General features: G+C 46.9%; 1 protein-coding gene across 5 annotated transcripts in view; it reads right to left on the reverse strand.

Annotated features, from left to right (window-relative positions):
* TANC2 (tetratricopeptide repeat, ankyrin repeat and coiled-coil containing 2) overlaps positions 1 to 26,853 on the reverse strand; it is a 235,032-nt gene that overhangs the window by 26,168 nt on the left and 182,011 nt on the right. For all 5 annotated transcript variants that reach the window (XM_027745287.2, XM_039380377.1, XM_039380379.1 and 2 more), the window contains 6 exons: positions 25,671 to 25,902; positions 22,583 to 22,749; positions 19,869 to 20,476; positions 6,037 to 6,145; positions 1,669 to 1,791; positions 424 to 660 (listed from right to left, as the gene is read on the reverse strand). In XM_027745287.2, the coding sequence (XP_027601088.1) occupies positions 424 to 660; positions 1,669 to 1,791; positions 6,037 to 6,145; positions 19,869 to 20,476; positions 22,583 to 22,749; positions 25,671 to 25,902 (1,476 nt within the window). The remainder of the gene's footprint in view (positions 1 to 423; positions 661 to 1,668; positions 1,792 to 6,036; positions 6,146 to 19,868; positions 20,477 to 22,582; positions 22,750 to 25,670; positions 25,903 to 26,853) is intronic.

A 26,853-nucleotide genomic window follows, 5' to 3' on the forward strand; every position in this document is an offset into this window, starting at 1 on the left:
AACACTCGCCACAAAGCTAAACAAAAGGGATTTTTCTGGGACAAGTCTGATGGAAGTTTTTGGAAAATGTGTCTCAAGGAGATATTTAAAGAACGTTTTATGCTGGAAAAGCATTGCCATTTTAACGTTGTGAGGTTCCTCCAGGACATCCCCTCTGCAGGTCACCAGCACAGGGACATCGGGCAGCTCCTACCTCAGACCTGAACTCCACACACTCTTAATTATTCTCAGGAGTTCCTCAGCTTTGGTGTCAACGTGGGATTTTTAAAGCCACTGTGTTTTAGCAGAAAAGCCAACCCCAAAAGGCTTCATCTGCTGGAGGGTGTTCCCTTAGCGAGCGCTCCGTGTCCTGCAGCTCCCGCCCTGCCTTGCACAGACATGGAACAGCTGAAATCAGCTTTCAGGGGACGGTGGCCACTTTACCTTGGCCCTTTTCTTGCACAGCAGCACCACAATGCTCAGGAATCCGGCAGCAGCCGCGTAGCCAAGGGGGGTCAGGCCGCTCTCCGAGGCGGCGTCGACGTTGGCCCCAAACTCCAGGAGCAAAGCCACCATCTCGGCGTAGCCCAGGTGGGACTGGACACACAGGATGGGGGCGTTGTTCAGCACTTCTGTCCTGTAATTCACGTTTGCACCTCCCAAAATCAGCAGCCGACTGACCTGGACGGGAAAGGAGAGCAGTTGGCTGAGAGTTCTGGAGAGACGGGAGTTTATTGTCAGGGTGACAACAGAACGTTACACCAGGGCCCTCTGCACATCTCCAAACAAACAGCAGAGGACATGAAATGCTGAGTGAAACCACTTGCCCAATAGATGGTGCCATTTTAGGTAGATGGAGCAGTTTAATCTGTCCCTGAGTGGTTGATAAGTGGTTTGAGTGGTGCAGCCTCCCTTTGTTTGGGAACAAAGTCACTCCAGCCCTGCTGCAGCAGCTGCAGACACGGCGTCTCACCCCAGGATGGGGACTGAAACCACGCAGCTGGAGAGAACTGTACTCAGCATCCTTCCCCTGGGATCCTCCCTAGGGCTGGCTTTGGTTATCCCTGCACAGCTCCCTCTGCACTCGGCAGCCGTGGAAAAAGTGGCAAGGAAGGGACCTGGGGACAGGGCTCACCTAATATGGATGGGGAGGAGCTGGGACAAACATCCTTCCACATGAGGAACAATTCCAAACCCATATCCCTGCCTGAAATCCTTTCTGCTGCAGAGATGGGGTCATTTTAAGTCAACACATTCATCCTTACAAAGCAAAACAGGGGCCTGAACTAGCACATGGGCACGTGGGTTTGGTGTCACATCCGAGTTCGTGCCTGTCTGAGCCAGAGCCCTTTATGCCACATTCCAACAAGAGCTGTTTCATTCCACATTTCTGAAGAGGAAAACCCCCAGAGAATCATTTTGCACAGGCACAAACTCACTGTTCACTCCTTGCAATTAAAAGGAGATTCCTGGTCCATGCAGCAGAGTTGAGGGACCATCCCAGATGGTAAAACATCCCAACTGGACTCACGGCCTCTCCCCACCTCAGGACAAACACCCAGGAAGCTGCTCAGCCTGGGCAGGGCACTGCCATGGACAGGGAGCTCCTCTGGATCCTCTGTGTGTGGTTACTGCTCATCACTGGAGCTTCCTGTGCCACCCCAGCTCTCCCTCCCCCTCCTCCAGTACCTTTATGTTTGGGGTGTAGAGATTTCTCAGAGATGCCAAAGCCATGGAAAGACCTTCAGTACTGTAGGAGATCCAAAGCCCTTGGAGGATGGAGGAAGACACCCCAACTTTTTTACTCAGCCCCTAAAAAAAGAGAAGATGACTGAGACCCAAGCTCACAAATCTGCTCCATTACACCAGGCAGACCCTCCTGGTCCTTTGGACTTCAAAGAATTTCAGGACAACAATGGCTACACCCAAGATAATGCAATGATTTGCCACATCTGACCTTTGCAATCGACTAAAAAACTTGTAGGAAAGAGCTTGTAAAGGTTGTGTAGCCATTTCCAGGGTCTAAGGAAGGCAGGATTAAACTGTGAACAACCAGAATCCATTCAACACCCTCACCAAGTGCTGTGCTAAGGAGCACAGGTTGCTGCTTTTTTTTTTCTTTTTTAATAAAATACTCATTATTTTGGCAGGACTGATTCACAAATTTCCTTATTATTCACACAGTTAAACCAGAAGACAATGTCTGCTCACAATAAGGTAAGTTGAGGAACTCTCAACCACAGCCTGGAGCAGTATTCCCCCTTCTCATCTCCGACCTTTCCTGCTGGTGTCCACGATCAGGTTATACATAACATACAGGAAGTCTGACGTTTTCCAGAAAGATTCCAAAATATGAAATATTTCCCAGCATCACTAACTGGCAGAGCACAGAACTGTAGGTTTCTCCCTCCTGTGCAAAGAGCCATAATTGCTCTGTAGCCAACAGATGGGAGTGAACAGCTGGATGGAAGAGGAGAGGGATGGGATTGGAGCTCCAGGAAGGAGCCTGGCTGCGTGCTGTGCTCGCTGTGTGATGTGGGTACACCCTAAACGTTGCTGTTCTGATCCATTTCCCATTAAACCCTGCTGTTTCCATGGAAACTGCACAGACAGCCTTAATTCTGTTTTGATATGCAAACCCTGATTTCCACTTCCCCGCACGCCGGGGGGGGTCACTTGTATCCGTGCAAAACAGCAGGATCACAGTTCCAGCTTGTAGGACTGAAAAGGTGGGAACAAAACCAGCAGCAAAAAGTGGGATTGTTTCCTCTTAGGGAAGATGTGCAGGAATCAGCATCTCCACCTGCTGCTGCAGGTCTGTAATTCCGACGTGGGGAAGAGACTCCACAGCATCGCTCCAGCCATCAACAGATTTGTCACTTGGAACAGTTTTATCACCAAAAGAAGCAACAGATTACACAAGCTCTTATAAATAACAGCTCCATGTGCTTGTTTCCTTAAAATTCAGGCAGCTAAACTGAGGAAAAGATCTGCTTGTGCTAAGAGGGAGAAGAGAGATCAGGAATTTGAGCCACTGCTAAATGCAGCTTTTGAAATGACACAATGCAGGACATTAAAGGTCGAGATTAAATTTCATGAACTCAGGATGGTGTAATTGGGAAATGGGAAACAATTTTATAATAAACGGTTAAAATAATTTAAAAATTGTTATACTACTATCAAGCCCATAAATAAGGTGTTTGAATCACCATCAAGGACCAAAGAAAAGGGTAGATATTTTGAGAACAGCCCTCTGAAGAAAATCACAGATGCTATAAAAATCTTAACTGTTGCATTAGAATATATATGTTTAGATATTAGTGCAAGACCTAAAAGGTGACATTTATGCTTTAAAGAAAAAAATACATTCAACACCATCAGCATTCAGTTGCTAAAAAAAACCTGCACTATTTCTCATTTTACAGCTTGTATCTTCCTTTTCTTATATTCCCTTTTCAGAACTCCACAGGTTGAATCCTTCAGCAAAAGCAAATTTCAGTGTGATACAACATCAAACCAAAACACCACCAGTGGTTCCCACTTCACTGGGATCATCCAAAATGGGACCAAGGCATGGCCTGACCATTTGAATAACTTTGCCAACCCTCACAACCCCAGTGTCCAGAGCTGGTTTCTTCTGTCCTGTCTGGTATGCAGCTGTCAGCATCTTTAATTTTTGACTTATCACTTCCTCTGCTATTTGGCAACTTGCACCTTATGGAATCCCAGACTGGTCTGGGTTGGAAGGGACTTTAAAGACCATCTCATTCCACCCCCTGCCATGGGCAGGGACACCTTCCACTAGACCAGGCTGTTTAAAGCATCACCCACATCTGGATTACTGACATTTGAACTAATTTAAGATTAAATTAAAGCCTCCTCTTTGCTTGATTTGCAAAACATACGTCAGCCTGAAGTTTGGGTCTTCTTGTACGACAACTGCACATTTCTCTTTGTGCCCTTTCACTCCATGCCAGGCTTTCCAAGCTGGCTTTCCATATGCTCCTGTTAAGACTGGTAACTGATTAAAAAGATTAAAAGATTTTAATTTTTCTTTCTTTTTTTTCCCCCCAAACTGTGTTTGGGGGATGTTTGTGTTTAAAAGAGAAAACCAGCAGATCTCAGCCAGCGAGTGAAGAGGGGAATGTGAAAGTGTCTTCCCACCAATGTGTCAGGTCAGCACCTGAATTTTTACACCTGGAAATTCCAACTGTTCCATCATCACCTTGTCAAGGTACCAGAGGATTGGGGAAGGATAAAGACATTTTCTGCACTGTTTTATCAAAGTTTGCCTCTATACCCAGCTCTCAGTCTCTGAATAAAACACTTTAGTCCTGTTATAATCTTCTCCTGGCTTTTTGATGGGTAAATAAAACAGAATTACAATGGCATCAGGCCTCCATAAATACCTTCAAAATTAGGATCTTTGTGTCTGCAGAAAGCTGCTGCTATAATATGGGAACTTGAGGAAGAACATCCTGAATTGATGACCTGACACGTTCCCTACTTGGCAGAAAACCCACGGCCAGGCCGGTAATGCTTCAGCAAAAGATCAGACAGAAAGAAAAGCCTGAATGGAAAAAATGCTTGTTTAGAAACAAATAGAGCTGGTTACAACAGGCAAAGAGCCTGTGCTTGTACTCTAGGAAATATTTTGTTTAAAGAATGCTCGAGATCTTAAACACAGTCTGTAATATTCCAGCCTAATGCCTCCTTCAGAAACTAATGCAGCTCTTGTTCTGTGCAGTAAACACTCACAAATCCTCAGTAAACACTTGTTAAAATAAGGAAAAAAAATAAATCTATTCAAGGAAAAGCAAAAGACTAAGTTACAGTTTGTAATCTAGCTAAATTCAAACCCTTCCAAAACTTTGTGGTACTTCCAACCAACCAACGTTCTGTTCTGGTTTTCTGTCACTGGTCTTCCTGCAGTGTTGGACACCCAAAGGTTTTGCTGAGTGATGAGGAACAGAAGGCTGGACTGACATTTCTCATATGCTAATTGGCTTTTTCTACTACTGTAAATATTGCTCAATTAAACCTGGAATCTGTAGACAGCTCGGCCACTCCATGAAAATTGTCCTTTGCTCAGAGCCTGAATCCCTGTTATTGGTTTCCACCATGAAAGTGTGGAATGGAGAAGGTCTGGAACCAGATTCAGACCTAAATGGCAGCTGAGCAGTAAACTCAGGGCTGAATCTGGCCTTGGGAATGTAACTCAAAATGTGAAATGACACCCTGAGGATAAAATGCTGAGCTGGGGTTCTTCCCTTTGGATCCAGCCATTGCCTTCCCAAACGAGGAGACTTTGCTGCTACACCTGATGGGGAAACTGGTGCAGTATTTGTTGCCCAGGGAAGGCAGTAAATAACTCCAACAGGACTGACACAAGGCACAAACCACCTGCTTGCTCTAGGAATACCCACAGCAGTGCTGAAGTTATAAAATCCTGTACAGACCAGATGAAAGTACAGCCTTGTTTTTACCGGTGTTAAACACTCACAGATCCCAACAGCTGTAAGAAATTCCGTATTTCCTGTGACCTTAAAAATCCACCCTCTAATTCTGATCCTCTGGTACCTGGGCAGGCAGGAAGAATGACATTTATGGGTCATCCTGATGCTCACACCAGAGTTTGCCTTTCAAATACCCAGGTCTGAAATGCCTGTGTGAAGAGGAACGTGGAGTGACCAGCCAATGTTAACAACCAGCAAATTTCCCCTTTAGCACCTAAATTTAGCGTTGGATTCTTCAAATCCGCTTTTAAAAGATTTCTCTTTTCTAGATGCTGTTACAAGAACTCATCTTACAGGGGAGGAAACCTCTTAGGCTGGAGAGCAAGTTTTAGGGAAGGAGGCTATCTGCCGAATTTCCAGGCTGAAGGAGGGTTTAATTTCAAGTATTTCTTAGATACCACTGCCAATTTTCCAAACTTCTACTCGCTCCAGCAGCCTCAGGCAATCACACTCTTACACCAACCCCACGACCAGACACGACTGAGCACTGCCAGTGCTGGGGATGAGCTTGGTGTTAAGTCTTCATTTGAATTTTTGTTACCTTAAAAATATGTGCTTTGAGGATGTGATGTCCCAGTTCAATAGTTTGCTGTCGATTTAATTTTCCTTCTTGTCGGGAAAACCAGAAGGCAAGCAGGGTGTGGCCACTCCTAAAATGAGAAGAAAGAGTATGTTAGGATTTCTTGTTACACCAACAAAACAACTTTTGAGGGTAATTTTTGCCCCTGCTAATCCTTCAACCTCATCCAGCTTTGGGAAACAGAGGTGGATGAATTCTCACCTGTGAAGCACCAATTAATTGTAAGCACTGATAGCTCAAAACACCCCAAACATTGGAGGACAGCAAAATAACCCCACCCAATAGATTTTCTATGAGCAGATGTAAATTTGAAAACAGCAGAGGTACAATTCCATGAAAACTGAAGTGCCACTTTTCTAGTCATTTAACAGAGAAGAACCACACTTGCAAAGCTTGTCACCAACCCTGGAGTCACTAGAAAATGCCATATTTAGAATAACCACACTTTGAAAAAAAATGTCCTTTAAATGACACCTGCACTTTCCACCCTGTGCCAGACCTGCAGTGAAGCTTTATTTCCTTGTAAACACATTCTCCAGTAATAAAGATGCTTCTGGCCATGACCTACCAGGTTGACAACCAAAGCAAATTAACTGAGCTACACACCAGGCCCTGTTTAAGGCAAAATATAATAAACCAGACAACAACTTCCACCGCTAAAGGTCATTTTTATTGATATTTTTAAACATTTACAGACTTCCAGCTTGTAACACTGCAAGTCCAACATGGGTGAATCTTCTCAAAGATGTGAGAAGCTGATTCTCCACAGACACACAGAACACACAGGGTGCAAAAATGTGAAGTTTTAATATAATTTCTGGGCAAAGCAGCAAATACCTGCCCCTGCAGGAGATGCAGCAAGCAGGGCAGGAGCTGCTGAGGCTCCACGCTGGAACCTCGGTGGGCTGTGTCTGCTGTTTCCTTGGTTTTACCAACAAAATTACATTCTTCCTTAAGCCCCTGGGTGCTCCCAAGGGAGTCCTTTTAACCCACTTCATTTCTGGAACTGTATAAAAATGTGACTACACTGAAAGCAATCAAACCCCTCCTGGCCAAGGAAAATAAAACATGAGATCAACCGTGGCTTTAAAAGGGCTTTTAAGGACAGGGAATGTTATTAGCTCATCCCTGTCTGGTAAAGCAAAGAAATCCTTGGGATGGCCAAACGTCAAGTAAATATTACACAGGATAGAAGCTTTTACAACAGTGGGGATTTACCAGCTCATCCACACCCAGGGAGAATGATTTTCCATCTCAAAATAAACCAAAACAAGAAAAGAATAAAAGCACAATGCTTGTAATGCCCTGGCCAGGTGTCTGGCAAGGTGCCCCCCCAGGCCCTGCCAATGAACCTCCTTTAGGAGCAGTAACACATGGATTCATGGGAGTGGGGCCTGGGGATGCTCTGCCAGTGGATGTGCCCACTGGAGGAGTGGGATGAGAAACAAATCACCTTTTTCTTACAAGGCAGGGCTTGATCCTCAGGTTTGGACAGGTGGAAGAGCACCACATCCCTTTTACAGGTAATAAACTCTTGCACTGGTGAGGAATCCTGTTGTGCCTCATTCCGGAATGCAACTCAATTTACAGAGGCACCATCAACTCAAGTAACTGTTGTCTGAAATGTTTCCATGGACTGACAGTATCTCCATCCTCAGGGTGACTTGAGCACCAAAAGAAAGTGAGGAAAACCCCTTTTTTTGCCGGGCAAGCTGCTCTCCACACCCTGGCCTGGCACAGGGCCCGTGCCGGGATCCCATCGCTCCACACTTCCCATCCATGGAGAAGGAGAAGCCTCTCCAGATGGTGACTCTGCCCAGCACAACAGAGCTTTGATACCTCAGCTGAAGCTTCGGATCCGTGAGGACGCCTCTGTGCACAGGGCAGGGCCTCCCATCCCACGCGTCTGGGCTGTGAGAATTCCCCAAATAGCACCGACAGAAGGGACAAAACACAAAAAGCTGGGACAACAGAAGGGCCTTGGAAGTGGTTGTAGCACCTTGAGTTAACCACAGCCTGCTGACTTCTTTTGGCTCTTCTCCTCTTTGGAATGGGAGGAGGACATCAGGTCACAGCCTTCTGGAGGAGACAGACAAATGCATTTACACTCCAGGAATGCCCGTGGGAAGGAGGAATGGATCAGAAGGAAACAAGTGACTGAAACACAGCCTGAGTGTTGCCAAGTACAGCTGGAAGTCAACGGGAGCAGCAACTGCTGAGTTTTATTTGGCCCCATTAGGACAGATTATGAAAACCTGTATTGGCTGTTTATATATACACATATTGCAATAAATCACCAGATTCATGATGCTGTGGTTGCCATTTGGAGAAGGGCCAAGGTGTTCACCTCCACACAAAGGTTGGTGCTGCAAGGTCAAGAACTTATAGAGGGTGGATAGGAGAACTGGAGAGGGACTTTGGACAAGGACCTGGATGGACAGGACAATGGCTTCAAACTGACAGAGAGTAGGTTTAGATGGGATATTGGGAAGGAATCCTTCCCTGGGAGGGTGGGGAGGCCCTGGCACAGGGTGCCCAGAGAAGCTGTGGCTGCCCCTGGATCCCTGGAAGTGTCCAAGGCCAGGTTGGATGGGGCTTGGAGCAACCTGGGCTAGTGGGAGGTGTGGCTAAGGGGGTGGAACTGGATGATCTTTAAGGTCCCTTCCAGCCCAAACCATTCTAAGGTTCTGTGATTCCACAAATCAGAGCCATCAGCTCCTTCCCTTTGTGAGGATCAGGAACCACATCCTGCTGCTGCAGACCGAGAGTGGCTGCACACAGGGAGCCTTCAGCCATCCCCTCTGCCTCGTGTTCCACATCACAGGACAGCAAATAACAGCAGTTGTTTGCTTGCTGCTGGAAAACCCTTAGATAACTTTTGGGAGGGCCCTGAACAGTGCTGTAACTGCATTAATCCCATGCGTGAACTGAAGATCCAGAAGCTTCCAAAGTGCCTGTTCTTCGCAGCAGGAGCTGAAGTGCAGCTCCCTCCTGACACATCAGCCCAGGTTCCACAGTCAGCTCCTACACTGCTTTTCAGCTGCAGCTGGAAGGGTATTTACCTAAATTTAATTACAGGCATGACTTTGGTGTTATGAATAAGGCATGTACGAACTATTCCAGAATAAAGTACAGGATTCATGAGTAATATATTACCTCTGCAAAGCTTCCCAGACCTTGGCTTTGGGCTGGCTGATAAACACTTGCAGTCACTTGTTCTGTCAATGTTAATTGGAAACTAAACAAGACTGCAAGAGCACAGGCTTTTTTTTTAATTTTACTTTTCCTTTTTTTTTTTTTTTAATAATACAGGAGAGTGGCAGTAATGATTTCTACATCAAGGAGCTCGTGAAATGATTTGCTTTGAGTTTCACCACTGCAGAGTTTATCATCAGAGATTCTTCTATTTTTAATGTAAGATTTCTTTTTTTTGGTGAAAAATTAATAGCCCTGCCAGCTCAGTTTCTGCAGCTTTTGTCTGCTCTCAGTGCCTGTATCAACTCCTGGGATGGTCAGGACTGTCTGCCTGGATGGGCACATATATGCGTGTGTGTGTATACATATATCTATCTGTAAAAAAGACAGAAAGATGAGTCTTAATCCTTCCAACCCCCTACAAAGCACAGCCCAGTGCACACCTCCAGCAGCTCTAAGGAATGTAAATATAAGTGAAAGCTGCACATGGGCACAGGGGGAGATCACAGAATCATGGAATGGTTTGGGTTGGAAGGGACTTTAAATCTCATCCAGTGCCACCCCTTGCCATGGGCAGGGACACCTTCCACCAGCCCAGGTTGCTCCAAGCCCTGGCCAACCTGGCCTTGGACACTTGCAGGGATCCAGGGGCAGCCACAGCTTCTCTGGGCAACCCGTGCCAGGGCCTCCCCACCCTCCCAGGGAAGGATTTCTTCCCGATATCCCATCTAAACCTACTCTCTGTCAGCTTGAAGCCATTCCCCCTTGTCCCCCTGTCACTCCATGCTCCTATAAATAGATGCTGGATGTGCTCCCTACACATCTGCTCCCTTATCCACCCAAATCTGAGGCACACACAGAGCAGGGGGACACAGGGAGTTGGTACCTCAAGCACATCCCTAAAATGACACTGTCCCTTGTGACACAGATGGAAGGGGACAAGGTGTCACTAATAAAAGAGATTAAAGGGTGTAAAATTACTCCAGCATTAAGGTGCTGCAGCACTGGAGTAAAACACAGGCAAAAACCCAAATGAGAATCAGTCCTGTTCACTTCTGAACCCACCAAATTCCCTGATTTACACCCATATCTCCCTTCTTCCAGCTAATCCCATGAAAATATTCCAAAAGCAAGAGATTTGACACTGTGCCCAGCAAATCTGGTCTTCCAAAAGCCGTGTATTCATGTTCTATTCAGCTCTGCAGAGTGCAATGTTTTAACTCGAGTGCAGAGACTCGAGTGTGCTCTGACAAAGCCTGGAGCCTCTTCCCTTGCAGAAGGATGTCCAGATGTCTGTCCTGGCTGCAGAAAGGCCAAGCTCAGCTCCATGAGCTCCTCTGGAAGGATCAGTTAATCACCAAAGTTGATTTACTGATTTTTGTAACGCAGCTCCCCTCTGATGTTGTAACTGCAAATTAACTTGGAAGGAATTAACATTTTAAAAGAAAATCCCAACAAACCAGGGAATGCTCTTCAGCACGTGATATTCCTTCCTAAGGAATCAAACACTGGTTTAATTTGCTGAGCTAACTGGGACAGCCAAGTTCAAAGCCAAGAAAAACTTTCCTGTCCCTCGGGTCAGATCTCATTGCAGAGAGAGAAGCTGTGGAGTATCTGCTCAAACACCATCACCCTGCCCAGAAGTCACTGAGGACACAGCAGTGCTGTGCTACCAATTCCAGCTGCTGTAGAAACTGCAGACACGTTTCCTGGTGAGCAGGATAAGGATCCCAAGCCAGCAGGGCTGCTGCTGCTTTCTTCACCATAACACATTGACAACATCATCAGCAACCCAGAGGAACATCTCATGGCCTCAATCATACACTAGAAATCCATCACTGTGGGCAATAAACGAGACATTTCCAGGCTAAAGGGGGAAATAAATGATGATCTAAGTCTATTTTTTATAGTACAGATGATAAGGCTCAATCTGTACATCAACAAACACACGGGTCAGACTTGTACCCATGTGACAGAACAGAGACAGGACCCAAGGGAAGGCTGGAGCTGTGTCAGGGAAGGGTTAGGCTGGATATCAGGAAGAGCAGAAATGTAATCACTTAATGGCAGCTGGCTCATCCTTACGAGCAGTTTTAAGTAACAGCATCTTGGCAATGAAGGGCTTAAAAGCATCTGACATCTCACAACACCAACAGGCTCACTGGATGGTTCTTCACTGCCAGGGTGTGACTGAACTCCAGTAAAACCAACTAATTACAATCCCATTCACATCCACAGGGATGTGCTCAGGAAATCCAAGCTCCCAAGGCAGGCAGTGCTGCCTGGCCCCACATCCTTGGCCCCAGATGGGCACAGGAGGCTGATGGAATGAGTGTGGAACAGCCAGGAGAGGAACAACCAGCAGTTACTGCCATCTCCAGGGCTGGGAGAGGCTTTAGAACACGTGTGGATGTGGCACTTGGGGACATGGGTGGCCTTGACAGCGCTGGGTTAATGACTGGACTTGATGATCTTAAAGGGCTTTCCCATCGTGAAAGATTCTCTGATTTGTGCTTAATGACTCCTAATTTTGAAGGAGCTGGAAAGCTCCCTACCCCTCTGACATGGCATTAACAGCACCCACAGCCATATCACTCAGGCAGAAAGTTTATTCCAGAAACTTTCCAAGCTGGAATAGCAGAGGCTGTCTACTAAAAATCCCGTGGGCACTCACCATGCTGCGCCCGTGTTTTATCAGATGATGTTACATACTTGGCTTATCACAGGGAAAGAGTTTGTCTGGAGTTTATCCAGGATCACAGAGCTGCAACCATCTCAGGAGCTGATCCTGGAGAACCCCTGCACTCCATGAAACAATGGCAGCAGTGCCAGAACTGCCAGGAGAAGCAGCAAAGAGGAAAAACAGACAGCTCTGATGGTACCACTCAGATTTAAGGCAACAAAAGATACTTACAGTGATTTAAACATACAGAACAAAAAAGGAAGGATAAAGGAGAGGGGAAAAAAACCCATTTCCAAAGGCTTACAGGCCCTGACTTAATGAGATTTAAAAAAGCAGATCCTGAGAGCAAAGACGCAATTCCCGTGTCTCTGTTCAGTTCATGAGGCTTTTCTGAAATCTGCTGGTTGCCAGGAAAAGATTACTTTATATTCAGAGAAAAGGAACCTTGTCCAAGAGCAGCGTGAAAAGACTCCTGGCATATTTAATAAATATGTTGGATGGGTAAAATGAATAACAACATCTTTCAGGAAAGTCTCCAGTGACTCCACAGTTAACAGAGAGAGCAGATCTCAAAAGACCAGCGGTGATACATTTTCTGTTCTCGTTCAGTCTGACACAATTTAAAATATATGAAATCAAAGAAGAACAGGGAATGGGATTTGGAAGTGCTTTGACCAGGAGTCAGTGACCATGTAAGAAGCAGATGGAACAAATCAGGACTACTCTGTCCTGCACTGCTGAAAGATGCCTTTGCTCTGAAAGCGGGTCTTAAGATTTGTGGAATGAAAGAACAGGAAGAAATTAAGTCACATTTCTTTCTTTGATCAGCACTGATAACACCTCCAATTAACTCTGCTCCTCTCTTCTCAGTGCCACAGGATGGATTATTCCCTGAATATTTTCTTCCATTTAGATGTGAAAATGGCCCAGAATACAGAAGTTTATGGTCCAGAAGAAAAAGAACAGATTTTATGAGGACAGTAACTCAAGACACTAAATATATTCAAACCCTTCTGCATCCCAGTGCTGAGGTTGCATGTCTAATGAGCCAGTTAAAATGAGCAGCTCTCCTGATGTCCTTTATGGTGGCAGTGATCACATCTGCTCTCCATCTCATCTGTCATCATTTATAATCTGTCTCCCATTTCTCCTCTTCCAACTGATGCTGCAGCTGCAGCTCTGACCACAGTTCAGGGGAAAACCTGCAGCTAAGTCACTTCCCTGTCCTGCTAAGTCCCTGTCCCAGCTGCCCAACTTGCTGCCAATGGCTTTAATAATTTATTTTTAAGCTCTGATTTTCCGTATGAGATTAGAAAGGGGCTCCAAGAGGCCTGGCTAGGCACTTTGGACAAGGGCCTGGAGGGACAGGACAAGGGGGAATGGCTTCAAACTGACAGAGAGTAGGTTTAGATTAGACATTGGGAAGAAATTCCTCCCTGTGAGGGTGGGGAGGCCCTGGCACAGGTTGCCCAGAGAAGCTGTGGCTGCCCCTGGATCCCTGGAAGTGTCCAAGGCCAGGCTGGTCGGGGCTTGGAACAACCTGTCTAGTGGAAGGTGTCCCTGCCCATGGCAGGGGGTGGGACTAGTCCCTTCCAACCCAAACCATCCTATGACTCTATCACCAGATAAACATCTAGAGATGCTGGTGATGTGGACACTTGCACACAACAGGTTTCCTACATTCACTTTGTTGAGCTATTGCCCATTCCTTTAACATATCAAAATGTACTGGGTTCCAAGTCATGGAATCAGAAAAGTTTATTCTGGAAGACATATGGGAAGCCTAAAAGTTGTATTCTCAGAGTCAGCACTCTGTGAGGTCTCTACTGCTTGATGAACAGATTGGGTTTGCCCCTCCAATTAACTGGAGGACATGATGATGGATTCTTCTTTGTAAGTCAAAAATATGGCTCTCACTATGGTCTCCCTGGGGGGTAAATTAAAAGAGCAAACGTTGTCCTGTCACTCTATGGGTGCAGAGGAAGCCCTGCCCCAAATGGCAGCTCAGCCACCACTTCCACCACACTCCACACTTCTGCCAAAATCAGAGCAGTGGAAATGTTCTTAAACAACCAGATCCCGTGGTGATTTGGTAATTATTTGCACTAACTCAGCACAGGCCTTGCACAAGTGCAGACCAGACAGCAGGGTGGGCAAGGAACAACCTGAGCTCATGTAAGTTGGTGACATGTGACATCCAGCCCAGGGCTGGGGACGGTAAAACAACGAATGGCATCACGTCCCTCCTGGCTGTGCTGGTGCCTGTGGGGACACTCAGCCCAGTGTGAGCTCCAACACGTGCAGAGCTACAAGACTGGCACTCTGGAGCCATGAAAAAGCCATTAAGGGAGGTGATTCCCGGGGTAAAGCAATGCTGAATAAATTCCGATGGCAGCGGCGGGGCTCGCTCCCTGCTGCACCTCCAGAGGTGGGGCTGCTGCCAACTGCTCTGGAAAACCTGATCATCCCACTCCAGCCCCACAGGGTGCTAAGGGGCACTGCCTTATTTTTAATTTTCTGCCTAAGTAAATAAGGAATTCAAATAAATCCCAACCCCATTATTCTGCCTCACCTTGAATTCAAACAGTGCTGTTGCTTCGCCGAGCGAAACCCATCCCATGTGGATGCAGAGAAAACACTTAAGACATACCCTGGGTTTTGCTGAACACCTGATCATCTCAGCTGACAATCAAGCTGAGTGTATTTTAAGAGCTTTTCAGCATCTTATAATACAAAAGAGGAAGAAAATCAACTAATCCATGCACCATAATGCCCAAGTGAGCTCCACATGGAGGACTGAACTGGGGGTAATTTTTAAGGAGTTGATGTATAAAGTAAGCCCCCCCATTGTTGTATTCCTGAATTGTTATAAATACCATTTTCACCAATTTCTTTTCCTTCGAACTTTCTAAATTAATTATCTTTAGACTGAGGGTTATGATTTGTCAATCAGATCAATCATTCCACCAAAACAAAAATCCCTGATTTTCCTCTAATTCCTTCACTCTATCATTTTGCTGGGTAATACATAAAAACATTAATTTTGTGTAGGAAAAGTCTCCACTTGCAATGTGCCCCTGAGAGAAAAAGGAAAATGCAAAATACCTAGAGAGTATTGTACTAAAGGACAGCTCTGGCAGAAACCATGGCAACTCGAGTGGTGGAGGAGAGCTGCATCCTTCTGCTTGTTAATCCCTTCAGGGACAGATTGTGGATGCAGAAAAGGAGGGAAGAGGTGAGGAGATGCCCTCAACCATCAAGCCACCAGTACTTCTCCCTGGTTAATTTTTTGGTGATATATCCCTGATTTTTAGATTTTTTTCTACAAAATTCCACGAGCAGGAGCTGCCTGATAAAGTCTTGGTGCACTGAAGAGAATATTTACTGCAGAGAACTGATTCCTCAGACAGGATTTCCAAGCTTGGGTTTCACAGCTGCATCAGCCCAGTGGTGCCAATGCTGAATGAGGCACCAACACCCTGATTTTGAGAGATGCCCAAAAGCCTGCTGGGCATCTCCACACCTGAGCACTCAGCTCTTCTGGAAACCCAGACACAGAGTTTTGGGGTTCCAGAATAACACCTCATCTGTAGGATCCATGAGAACAGCCTGGCACCTCCATGCAGTGAAAATGTCCTGTGGGCAGCAGGATATTCCTGAAGTTCTCCACCTGGAGACTCTCCTCCACCGTCGCGTTGGTGGCTCCCGTCCTCTCGCTCTCCTTATGGAAGGTAAAATATGAGCTGCTGTGCCCATCAGATGATAAATCCAGAGTAGGTGCAAGGAGCCAGAAGCAGAGTAGAGCCTTTGCAATGTAAAGGAACAGCAAACAGGAGCAAACCTCCTCTGAAGGCACCACCTCTGCAGCTTCCCATCTCCTCCGAGTTCCAGCCTGGCACAGGCCACCTCTCCAGAGCAGCGTGTCCATATCCAGGTGGCCCTGGAGTCCAGGGACTGTCCTCCAGGCAGCAGAGGGGAACAGGTAATGAGGTTCAGCTCATCCCAGTCACAGCTAAAACAGGCTGGATGAATTGCTTCAAGGATTAAAGGAGACCAGAGCACCCACCTGAGGAACAGACGTGGGGTTGGCAAGCACCTAAAATTAAGTAAGGCTTGGCTTCACCATGCCAGGGGAAGATCTAAAATGCTTCATTCTGCTGTGATCCCATGGATGCTGGGACATGCCCAAGCAGCACTAAGAGCCTGTTTCCTCAACCACCATCACCAGCACACACAGCACTGGGTGCTCCATGGCCACCCTGAGATGCAAAAGCCCAAACTGAGAAGCTCACATACAGACAACAGCACTGAGATTATCTTCCTGGAGCACCTTTTTCCTTCCTTAGCATTCCTGTGCAAGGAAAGAAAATCTGTGAATCTACCTCAAACCCCTGTGTGTTGAACAGGCTGGAGAGATTCATCTCCTCCAGCTTTATTTGTCAAAACTGGAGACATCTCCTGGGGAGCCCATCACCCCGAGATCCCTCATAAATCAGCTGGAGATGCTTCCCAGGCATTCCTGCTCTGACCTACTGTAGCCTGTTAGCTCAGGATGAAATGAATCACTCTAATTTCTCTCCTCTGACTATAAAGCACGTCTAGACAAGTAACTCAGATGTTGATACTTAAATCTGGATAAAGTAATTTCACTTTTGGGGTCCATATCTGACTACAGCTCTCCTACTGCCTTGCCAGGGCAGATCACTTCACTTCTGCCTCCCTCACAGTCCCTTCAGCAGCAGCACAGGGATAAAACATTTTACTAGTATTGTAAAAGCATGGGAAATAATTGCATGGAAGTTTCTGATTAAATCTGCACAGCAGCACAACATCAGAGCAGAATTTAGGTTAAGAAACACAAGTGTGAAAGGGAACGTGCAATCAGAACCATTTTCTTGGTGCACCAGTCACAAAGGATTGGGTCTTTCCGTAAAATGTTTTATGTTATTTGTCAAGGAAGCCGTTTGGTTCACGGTGCTGCCCTGACAGGCTGGGGAGGTCGTTACTGCAATGCTGGTTAAATGCTCTGACAAAGCCTCCTTGGTGTCCTGTGTTAAACAACAAAGGGGGCTGAGGGGGGTTGGCAGAGAGAATTCCCCTTCAGAGCCAATTAGGCTTTGCTTTGGACAGCAAGGGCATGGTGAGGGTTCAAAGAAGAGGGTCAACCAAAAACCCAGAGGATGGAGATCTGCTGTTTATCTTAAAAGTGTGGAAAAATGGGATAATTCCTGGACATCGTGCTCCTCCTCCCCCCTCTCCCCTTTTCCCTGCTTCTGACAACACGAGAACTCGCTCTCACTAATGAAACAAGGAAGATTATCCCAGCTGCAGTTCCAGGGACACGAGGCCCATTATCCCAATTTCCTTTGTAAGGGCCTCACACCTGGACACTCTGTCAGGGTCAGTCAATTAAAAGCAGCTTCACAAACCCACATTTCACTTCACAGCTCTTCTCGTGGGGAAAAACATCAGCTCAGCAACCTGACTCTTCACGTGTTGACATGGCAAGGGCAAACAGCTCCACGCTCTACGACCAACGCCGGCAGCGCTCCGGACAGTTGTCACGTCTTCTCAATTCCCAAGAAATCAAGCTGGCTGTGAACAAACCAGACACAGGCCAATTTTCGCAGGCTACTGCTGTGAGCTCTGTCAGTGTCCAGCTCCGCTTCTCTCCAGAGAAATAAAAAGGAAAAATCACCACTTATCTTGATTGTCGCTCAGGGTTCCCGTGCTCTGAGCTCAGCGTCTCGGGATCAGCTGGACAGGAGGATTTTGAGGAGTGCTGGAGCTGAATCTCAGGGGTCCCTCTCGATTAATCACTGAATTGTATCCTGTTTCATTAGCCACCATCAGAGCACAATGCAATTAGCACACATTATACATCACAGATATTTATTAATCCTTCATTACACATGGGCTCGTGCTCACGGCGGCGGGAGCCTGTTGATGAGCTGCAACTTCTTTTTGCCAGTGGGAAGGAGGCAAGTTGGGTCAGCTCTGCAGGGATTCCCTGCTTGCACAGTGGTCCCCATAAGCTTTACAGTCACCATTAATTTCTCACAATAATGGCACATATAGGATGAAAAGTAATGCCTGAAAATCCCCAGAATGGTCTTGAGGGCAGCGCGACGTGTTTGTGACGCTCAGGAAAGGCAGCACCAAACTGGAACGCTGAGCAGAAATTCATCTGGTGACTTGTCGAGTGAAAACAGGCAGATTTATGCCTTTGTGCTAAAATCACACGTGGCTGCATACTTGGTTTCAGAGCAAAACCACCTCTGCTGAGCAGAGAACTATCTGGTGACTTGTTGAGTGGATAGGGGTGGATTTGTGCCTTCCCAATAAAATCACATGTGGTTGGACGCTTGGTTTCAGTGTGAAACCACCTAAAATGCTGCACATTCGAGTTCCTTTCTGAGTCTGGTGTTCTGAGAGTGCCCTTTCCCACTGCTGTGAGGATGAAGAGAATTCCTGGACCCAGAGAACTCCAACCCCCATATTACCTGGTTGCACCCACGGGTACCACCCACAGCACCCAACACCCGTGGGGAGCCTCAGCCACCAGGGAAGCATCCCGCACCTTGATTCTATGTTCATGGTAACAATGGAAAGCAGTGATTTTTCCCAGTTTCTCTCCTTAGGGACCATTCTGGCAGGTGCTGTGTGATCAGTGGTAGTTGCCAGGCTGTCCCCTCACCCAGCTGATAACAAGCTCTTACAGCCAGGCCAGACAACACCAGTTGCAGCAGGAGGGAGTGACTGGGAGGCAGAAAGCTCTCAGCTCCACGGGTGTAAGCACTGCACAGACACTGCAAACAGGGTGGAACAGCACCACGTGGTGACAAGCACTTAATGACTCCGAGGAAGGGTATTAAACAACTCACTGACTGATCTAAAGGCACCTGCTGCTGTGAGATGCTTTACAACGGGTTCACTCGACAGGAATATTGTCAGAACCTACTAAAACCACGAAGATGCCCATTGGGAGGAGCTATTTAGTGTTTTTCTGCTGCAGCCTGTTTAGCTCAAAATTTGAAGAGGTAAATTACTCTGACACCACTAACAGCCACAGCTGCTTTGATCAGCCAGATGCTACCCAGTTCCAGCAAATACCATCAGACTGTCTTCAGAGGGACCATCAGGTCTGGGAGAGGCACTGACACAGCCTTGAATCCCAGTGTTTCCCTGATTTTTATAATCATATTTTAAGAAATGGGTGGACAAAACAGAGCAAAGCTTGTGGGGATAAAGTTACAGTCAGAGTCTGTTTCCACTCTTCAGCAGAAACAAAGATAATGCTGTTAATAATGATCATTGGGTTTAGGGAATATAAATCCAACTGTGATTAAATTCTGTTCCCTGAGAGCTAAGCCAGGAATTCAGCTGCTGTCAGGACAGAGATTACAGATGCATTTACACGCCAAAATCACTACAGCCCAATCCTGCTCCTTATTCTGTTTTCAAATAGACATTCAGTAGGACCACGAGGAACACAACTTGAAAAAGAAGGCAACTGCAAAAGACATATCCACATACTCATCTTTCATCTCCTTATCCTCCACTTCATGTGGTTTGGATACCTTTGGAGAAAGGGAGGATGATTCCCCTTCTCCAGACTGAGCTGGCAGGAGCAGCCTGGCCCCGGTGACACCTGAGGGAGTTCACCAGGGGCCTTCTGAGGAACAGCTCATCTCATTCTGAAGATGACTGTTGGGTTTGCCAGGTCAGCTGTGTGCCCAGGGGGGCTTATTTCTTTCCACTGAACAACACAAAGATCTCGGGTGATCTCTACAGATCTCGAGAACTGCAAAGTCAGGTAAACGAACCACGCGCAACCTCGGGAAATGAAATGATTCAGGTGACAGTGTGAGGTGAACACCTGTGTCAGCTCTGATTTCTCAGAGCGTTTGCTTACCTAGGATCACAAAGAAACTTGGTCTTTTCACCTTCTTCTCTCCAAATAAGCCATTCTCGGAAAGAGGGATGAACAAACATTCGCGTCATATCTCTACGTTTGATAAGAAACATAGAAAGGTTCTCCATCCTCTGCTGAAAGTCCTCCCACTCCAAAGTGCCCTCAATGTTACCTGCATTAATGGCCTGAAAAATATGTTCGTCTGTTAATGGGTGCAGAGAAGCCACTGCCACATTCAAGAGGGGCATGACCCGGTCAAAGGAAGACTGTGTTGGGAACTTCATATTGCACTGCAGCAGGTACACCTCGGACAGGGACACGGGCACCACCTTGTAGCTGGAGCTTTTTAGCACCAGGTATCCTTTCTCTATGAGATCAAAAGTGAGTTTCAGGTACAGGTAGGACCCCTGGCTCAAGGTCTTGAGGTGAGAGCTGAGTTTGCCGAACGTGGTGTTGTCCATTTTGCCGTTGAGCGAGATGTTGTTCTGGATCTCCGAGCTGCTGTGGATCCGGTGCAGGATGTAAGCCTGCAGGTCCTGGTCGATGGCTTCGTTCTCTTCCAGTCTATCCAAAAATATTCTGTGGAAGGGCAACAGCTTAATTATTTCCTACAAAGAAAGAAAAGAAAAAAAGACACTCATGCTGCGTTTCTTATTCATTAAGCACATTTAATTTCTATTACAATTGGCACCTCTGAGACTCCTTTAAGACCTTCCATCAGGGCAAGCACACGTCTGGCAGTTTGTGCCCTCAGGACCTCAGACTCATCTATAATCAAGTAGGTTGTGTGTGAAACATGACTGAAATTAAAATGAAGGATATTTCCTAACACCACATCCATGGAAAGGGCTGGCAAATCCACACAGTGCAGTGCCCCTGTTATTCCCAACCACGGATCAAGTCAGAGGGAATGGACAGCCAGATGACAGTTCTGAGACCACAATAAAACTTGCTGAAGCTGAAGAACATCCCTGGGAGCATCCTCCTGCATCCCACATCCACGGGTGCATGGAAACACCAGGACAGATAATAATTAGTATTTCCCAGTGCAAAGTGACCACGTCTGTCTGCTGAGGGATGCTGTGCCCAGGGAATGGTCACCGGCTGAACTCATTGATGATGCTTCCTCAAATAAACCAAAGATCATCAAAGGCTTTTCCAAAGCCCCTCACGGGCTCTCAGCCACTGTGAGGAGAAAAGAAATGATGCAACAGACCTGAAGAAGCCAAGGCAGACTCCGGAGAAGCCATCAGCTCTCCAAGAAAATAAAGAAGGAGAGCACAGGGCGAAGAAAAGCAGCAGTGAAGAACACAGGGCTGCAAAAACCCTAATTAAATGAGGAATTCAAGCCAGTAGGATGCAATTTGCTTACAATTACAGAAAAAGATTTCTTTCAAATGATATTTAATCTACTGCGTTACTGAGCAAAAAACAGACTCCAGACAGCAGATATCCTGTGCTCTCCTGGATCTTGGGGAGCAGACAGTCCAGCAGAGAGACCTGTGCTCTCCTGGATCTTGGGGAGCAGATAGTCCAGCAGAGAGACCTGTGCTCTCCTGGATCTTGGGGAGCAGACAGTCCAGCAGAGAGATCTGTGCTCTCCTGGATCTTGGGGAGCATATTGCACAGATATCCTGTGCTCTCCTGGGTCTGGGGAAGCAGCTGCCATTCCCAGTGACAAGGACAGTGTGCAGGGTCTGGCTGCCCTGCTGGGGCTGGAACCAGACTCAGCTCCCTGCCAGGAAGGCCACAGTGAATCAATCTGCAGATCTCAGTAAATATTAGCAAATCTCAGTGAAACTGCTTAATGGAGCTCGTTAAAAATGAACTCCACAGCTCTGTGCTAATGAAGAAACGGCTAATAATGAAAAAATGAGAACCAGAGAGCTGCAGACAGGCCTTTCTGCCCGGAGCAGCCAGGCCAGCTGCAGAGCTGGCTCCCAAATGTGTGTCCCATCCTGCTGACTCTGCCTCCTCTGGGCTCCAGGCTCGGATGCTCGGTGGGAATGTTCCCATCAGTGATGGTGCAAATCAAGCAGCTCTGTTGAGAAACCTCGAAAGAGCAGATCTGCCCCAGCTGGGTCACCGTGCTTGCTTCCCAGCTCCCTCTGTTCAGATGAGCAGTTGAGCCAACAAACTAAGTTCAGCTTGATCCTTCTGCCAAAAGAGTCACGATGAACAGGCTGAAGGTAAAAACCTGCCCAGCTGCAAACTAAAACAAAACCACTGAAGAATAACCCAAACAACACTCAGCTTAGAGCTTCAGCACCTGCTCACCACAGTCCTTCTGAGCTGAATAATGTCTTGGCCTGCACTGACTCCTCCAGACTGAAATGATCATACTCAGGGTATGAAATCTGAATTCCTCTGCTCTTCCACATGGAACAGAGGATGTTCTCGAGCTGCACAAGCTGACAGACATCAGGCCCTGCCCTCCTAATGGTTCAGTGAGTTAGAGCCTGTTGGCATGTGAGCTGTGTCACAAAATGATCTCAACCATTTGCTGATGAACATTTATTGACGTGAAAAAGCAATGCTGGATTAGATCCATCCAAAGCTGCAGAATGAGTCTGGGGACATGGATGTAAATCCAAAATTAAGAAGCCAAAAGGATAAAGTGAAATCAAGGGTCTTGAGCAAATCCAGACATCCATCTTTACCTAAGCCCATCATGACAATGACACAATTTATCACTGTTTTGGGTCTCATCATACCTGTAGACTTGTCCTGACTGTCACTATCAGCTTCAGCCAGGAAGGAAATTTTCCAATCATTTTGCTCAGGAATGATACTATGGTGTCTCCATAATCTGGCTTGTGAAATTCAGCCTCGTTTAAACCATCAATTAGTATAATGAAATCTTCATCAGGGATCTTCCTCTCTGAAAGAAAGAAAAAAGGCATTTACTGGAAAGGCTACAGACACACGACCATAATGTACTGCTAAGTCATCACAGTGTTTGAAAGCATCACCAGATATTGCTGAAGAAGAAAAAAAATCACAACAGCAGCACCTTTTTCATGATACATTAATTGCATATTGGAAGGGACCTTTCCAGGTCATCTTGTTCCACCCCCCTGCCGTGGGCAGGGACACCTAACACCAGACCAGGTCCAATATGGCCTTGAAAATCCTACAAAAAGCAAATCGTGGACGTTTTAAACAGGATTTTTTGGCTGCTGGAGGATACAGTAACCCAGGTGGTGCAAAGAGTGCAGTCAGTGTTTCCACGTCAGACACTGAGAGCTGGGCGTGGCCTTACAACTGATGATACAGATACTTCTGGATCTTAAGCTCAGGTGGCATCTTCTCCAAGGTAACCTTGCCTAATAAACTCCAAACCAGGTGGCAAACGGGATGTCTGAGTCTGCTGTTGGTGCAATGGATAAATCCTGCTGTCACAGAGCTCAGTATTCCCAACAGGAGGTGAGTTTTTCTCTTTGGCTTTCAATTGCATCAGGAAATTTGCTGTGAAAGCCCAGCACAGAGTGTTCAATGATGACAGAGCCCGTGGCCCCTGGGGTGTTCCAGGAGAACAGACGTGCGCAAACACCTCGCCTTCGGTGCTGCTGTCCCTGCCTTACGTCAACAAGCTGCACTTATTTCCTAATATACTGTAAATACCCCTGTGAAGAACACATATTTTGCATTAAGACAACCCTAGATGCTTTCTCAGTTAACTTCTCAGCAAGATTTTTGGGTACACTAGAAAATTCGCTTTATGCCTCTCTGAAATCTTGGAGTGAATGCAGTGCCTGAGTTTTATACCCACATCTCATGTTCCTCATAAAGCCTGAGGGAGAGAGGAGAAAGCAGGGAGTGGGGGAAGAATCAGAACTTTGTTCTCCTATGTATTATTTAGCTTCCTTGTCATTAAAAATATATATTTACATATATATTTGAGAAACATGAATCTTTCTCAGTGACGCTCACCATTAACAGCTGCGCAATAATTTCGTCCCAGTAGCATTAAAGCTTCAACAGCACCTTGTAAAAGACGTGCTGATATATTTACAGAGTCTTAAATGTTATATATCTTAAAACCAATTTCCAGACACTGTTCATCTTGCTGGAGAACACTTGGTGCAAATGAACTTGCCAGCACTCCGGACCAGCAAGGTTGAAAGATGGGAGTCCTGCTCCACTGGAGCTGTGTTGAGTGCAGAGCCCAAGAGGAAAGAAAATAAGGTTTTATATAAAATTTTTCGGAATTTAGGACCAGCTGGGGGTCAACCTGCCTGGCAAAAAAAAAAAAATAAGCATCCTCTGCAAAGCTCTGAATTCAAGGGCTGGAATTCAAGTACCTCCCAAGGAGCTCCTGTAACAACCAGGAATTATTTTCCTTTAGAGCAGCGGTTCCTTAAATGTATCTTTTTTTTTTCTTTGTTCTTTTTTGCCAGGAGTGTTGGTAGGAAAGAGCAGCCACGCTCCTCCCACAGTGACATTTCTCCATGCCAGGAAAACCAAGTGCTGTCGTGCTGTGCGGGCTCTACGTGTGCCTTGTGCCTGCTGGAACCAGGTGGGTTAGACCCAGCTGCTGCTGCTCAGAGCTTGGGCACAGTTTTGAGGAGCTGATCTGAACATCAGGGCTTTGAATCTGGTAGAAGCTGCATCTATTCCATGTTGGAATCTGCATCTATTCCACTGTGGAGTGGAGGGTGGTAACAAAATTATCTGAAGTATTTTTGCAGCCAAGATGCAGCACAGCCACGGTGATAAACATCATTCTGCAGGACAACAGAGTCCTGAACTCTGCAAGGCTCTGACAGTTTTCATGGCAACCAGCAAAGATCTTAAATTTAGCAATTGTCACAATGAATTACTTATAACTTGCAGAGGGAAGAAAGAAAAGAAGACAAAATCAATGCTGCATTAGAAAAAGCTCTGTAATCAGGATAAGGCTTGTCACCAGTTCCCCCAGAAGCTTTACAGAGGGTGTCTATCGACTTTTATGGTATCAGCCCTTTGGTGAAAGCTTCAAATTCTCTGAAGCCCACTAAAGAGTGGCAGGGAAAGGGAAAAAAGTCACCCCTACACAACTAAATCAGAACCTGTTGCTGTAACCACCAATGTGCATGGAAATTGTTGCTTGTTTTCACCTTCAGAACTGTGAGGGCAGGTTTGGGACATGGAAGGAGGCAAGAAAAGGGAAAGGCAAGTGTTTCTTCCACAGCCCTGCACGTGAGGAGAAGAGGGCTGGTTAACCCCTGGCTTCTCGTCAAGCACAATCACAGAATCACACAGAATGAATGGGTCAGGTTGGAAGGGACCACTGGGTTCTGGGTTAGGGTTTAGCTCTGGGGTGACCCTGTAGCAGCCTTTCAGTACCTAAGAAAGACAGAGAGGGACTTTGGACAAGGGTCTGGAGGGACAGGACAAGGGGAAATGGCTTCCCACTGCCAGAGGGCAGGGTTAGATGGGATATTAGGAAGAAATCCTTCCCTGTGAGGGTGGGGAGGCCCTGGCACAGGTTGCCCAGAGAAGCTGTGGCTGCCCCTGGATCCCTGCGAGTGTCCAAGGCCAGATTGGATGGGACTTGGAGCAGCCTGGGCTAGTGGAAGGTGTCCCTGCCCATGGCAGGGGGGTGCAACGAGGTGGTCTTTAATGTTGCTTCCAACCAAAATTCTACGGTTCTTCAGATCCCACCTCCTCCCTGCAGCCCTCAGAGCGTCGCAGCGGGATCAATCCCACCGCTTCGTTTCAACACCCTGACGCGACCCCGCGGCGCTTCGGAACGACACGGAAACGCAAGGCCTGTGGGAGCTCGGGGCAATCAGCACCCCCTCCCCACCACCACCATACCTTTGTGCAGGTTCTCCAGGGGCTCCAGGACGCCCCTGCGGAAGGAGGCCATGGGGTCCTGGACGCAGGAGCGCAGGCTGAGCAGGCTCTGCAGGTGGGGCTCGCGCAGCAGCTGCTCCCGGTAGGCCACGAACTGCGGGGAGCGGCACAGCAGGGCGGCCACGTTGTGCACGAACTCGGGCACCAGGCAGGTGTAGGCGTTGTCGGCCTGGCAGTAGTGATAGGCCACGACCTGCAGGGAGAAAAGAACAAACAAATCGTGTCTTGGTGGGAAAGAACAAACAAACCGTGTCTTGGCCGGAGCTGCGGCGGCGGCGCTTCCCCCTCAGCGACTCTGATCCACTGCGGCAGGTGGAGTCTTTAGGAGCAGGAGTGTTAACGACCCGTGACAAGGATCCAGACGAATCAGTCGGGAAAAACAGGCGCTGATCCTGAGAAATGACTGGGCCTGCCACTTGAGGAGTAAACGAAATTAAGTTGTGGCTGCTCGTGGAGATGGACGGTGACAGCAGTTGACAGCTCCGAAGTGCCGCGCTGAGCTTGGATTGTGCTCCGAGCTCTGTTTAAGGACTCGGTGCCGCTAATAACTTGTGATTGTTTCCTTGAACTTATTTTTTATTTGCTGTTTTTCACGTGTCAAGCTCTCTGAGAGCGCTCACTGAGTCCATCACAGCGAGGCAGGGGCTGGGAACGACAGATTCCCGTGATCCGGAGGTGGTGGGGGGGAATGTCAGGCTCATTGTACATTACTCAGCCACTGTGATCCTGCTCTTCATTCAAAAAAATCAATTCAATTGGGAAAAAAAAAAAAAAAAAGGAAAATTTCCTCTTTTCCCAGCTTTTCCTTGATTTTTCCAGCTCAGCAAACTCTGCTAGAACCTGCTACATTCTGCCTACTTATTAAAATAAGCAGAAAACCAGTGATATCGGCTCAGGCCAAGCTGCCAACTTTCCTGTTTTCTTCTGCAATATAAAAAAGGCCCTTAAAAATCCCTCTCTGCTTGTAAATCCCTCGGGAAGCTGCTCTGGCACCTCTCCAGCTCCTCCTGCTCCCTGGCTGGCTCCAGCCTTGAGCACATCCCATTTGGGATGGGGCTCTGCCAGGGCACAAAGCTTTTCTCCAGCTCCCATTCACTCGCTTTTCCTTTCAAATGTCACTGACTATCCAAAAATATCCCGGTGA

The sequence above is a fragment of the Pipra filicauda genome, unplaced genomic scaffold, assembly GCF_003945595.2.
Source record: "Pipra filicauda isolate LSUMZ 115617 unplaced genomic scaffold, ASM394559v2 scaffold193_size2426894_pilon, whole genome shotgun sequence".
NCBI classification, from domain to species: domain Eukaryota; kingdom Metazoa; phylum Chordata; class Aves; order Passeriformes; family Pipridae; genus Pipra; species Pipra filicauda.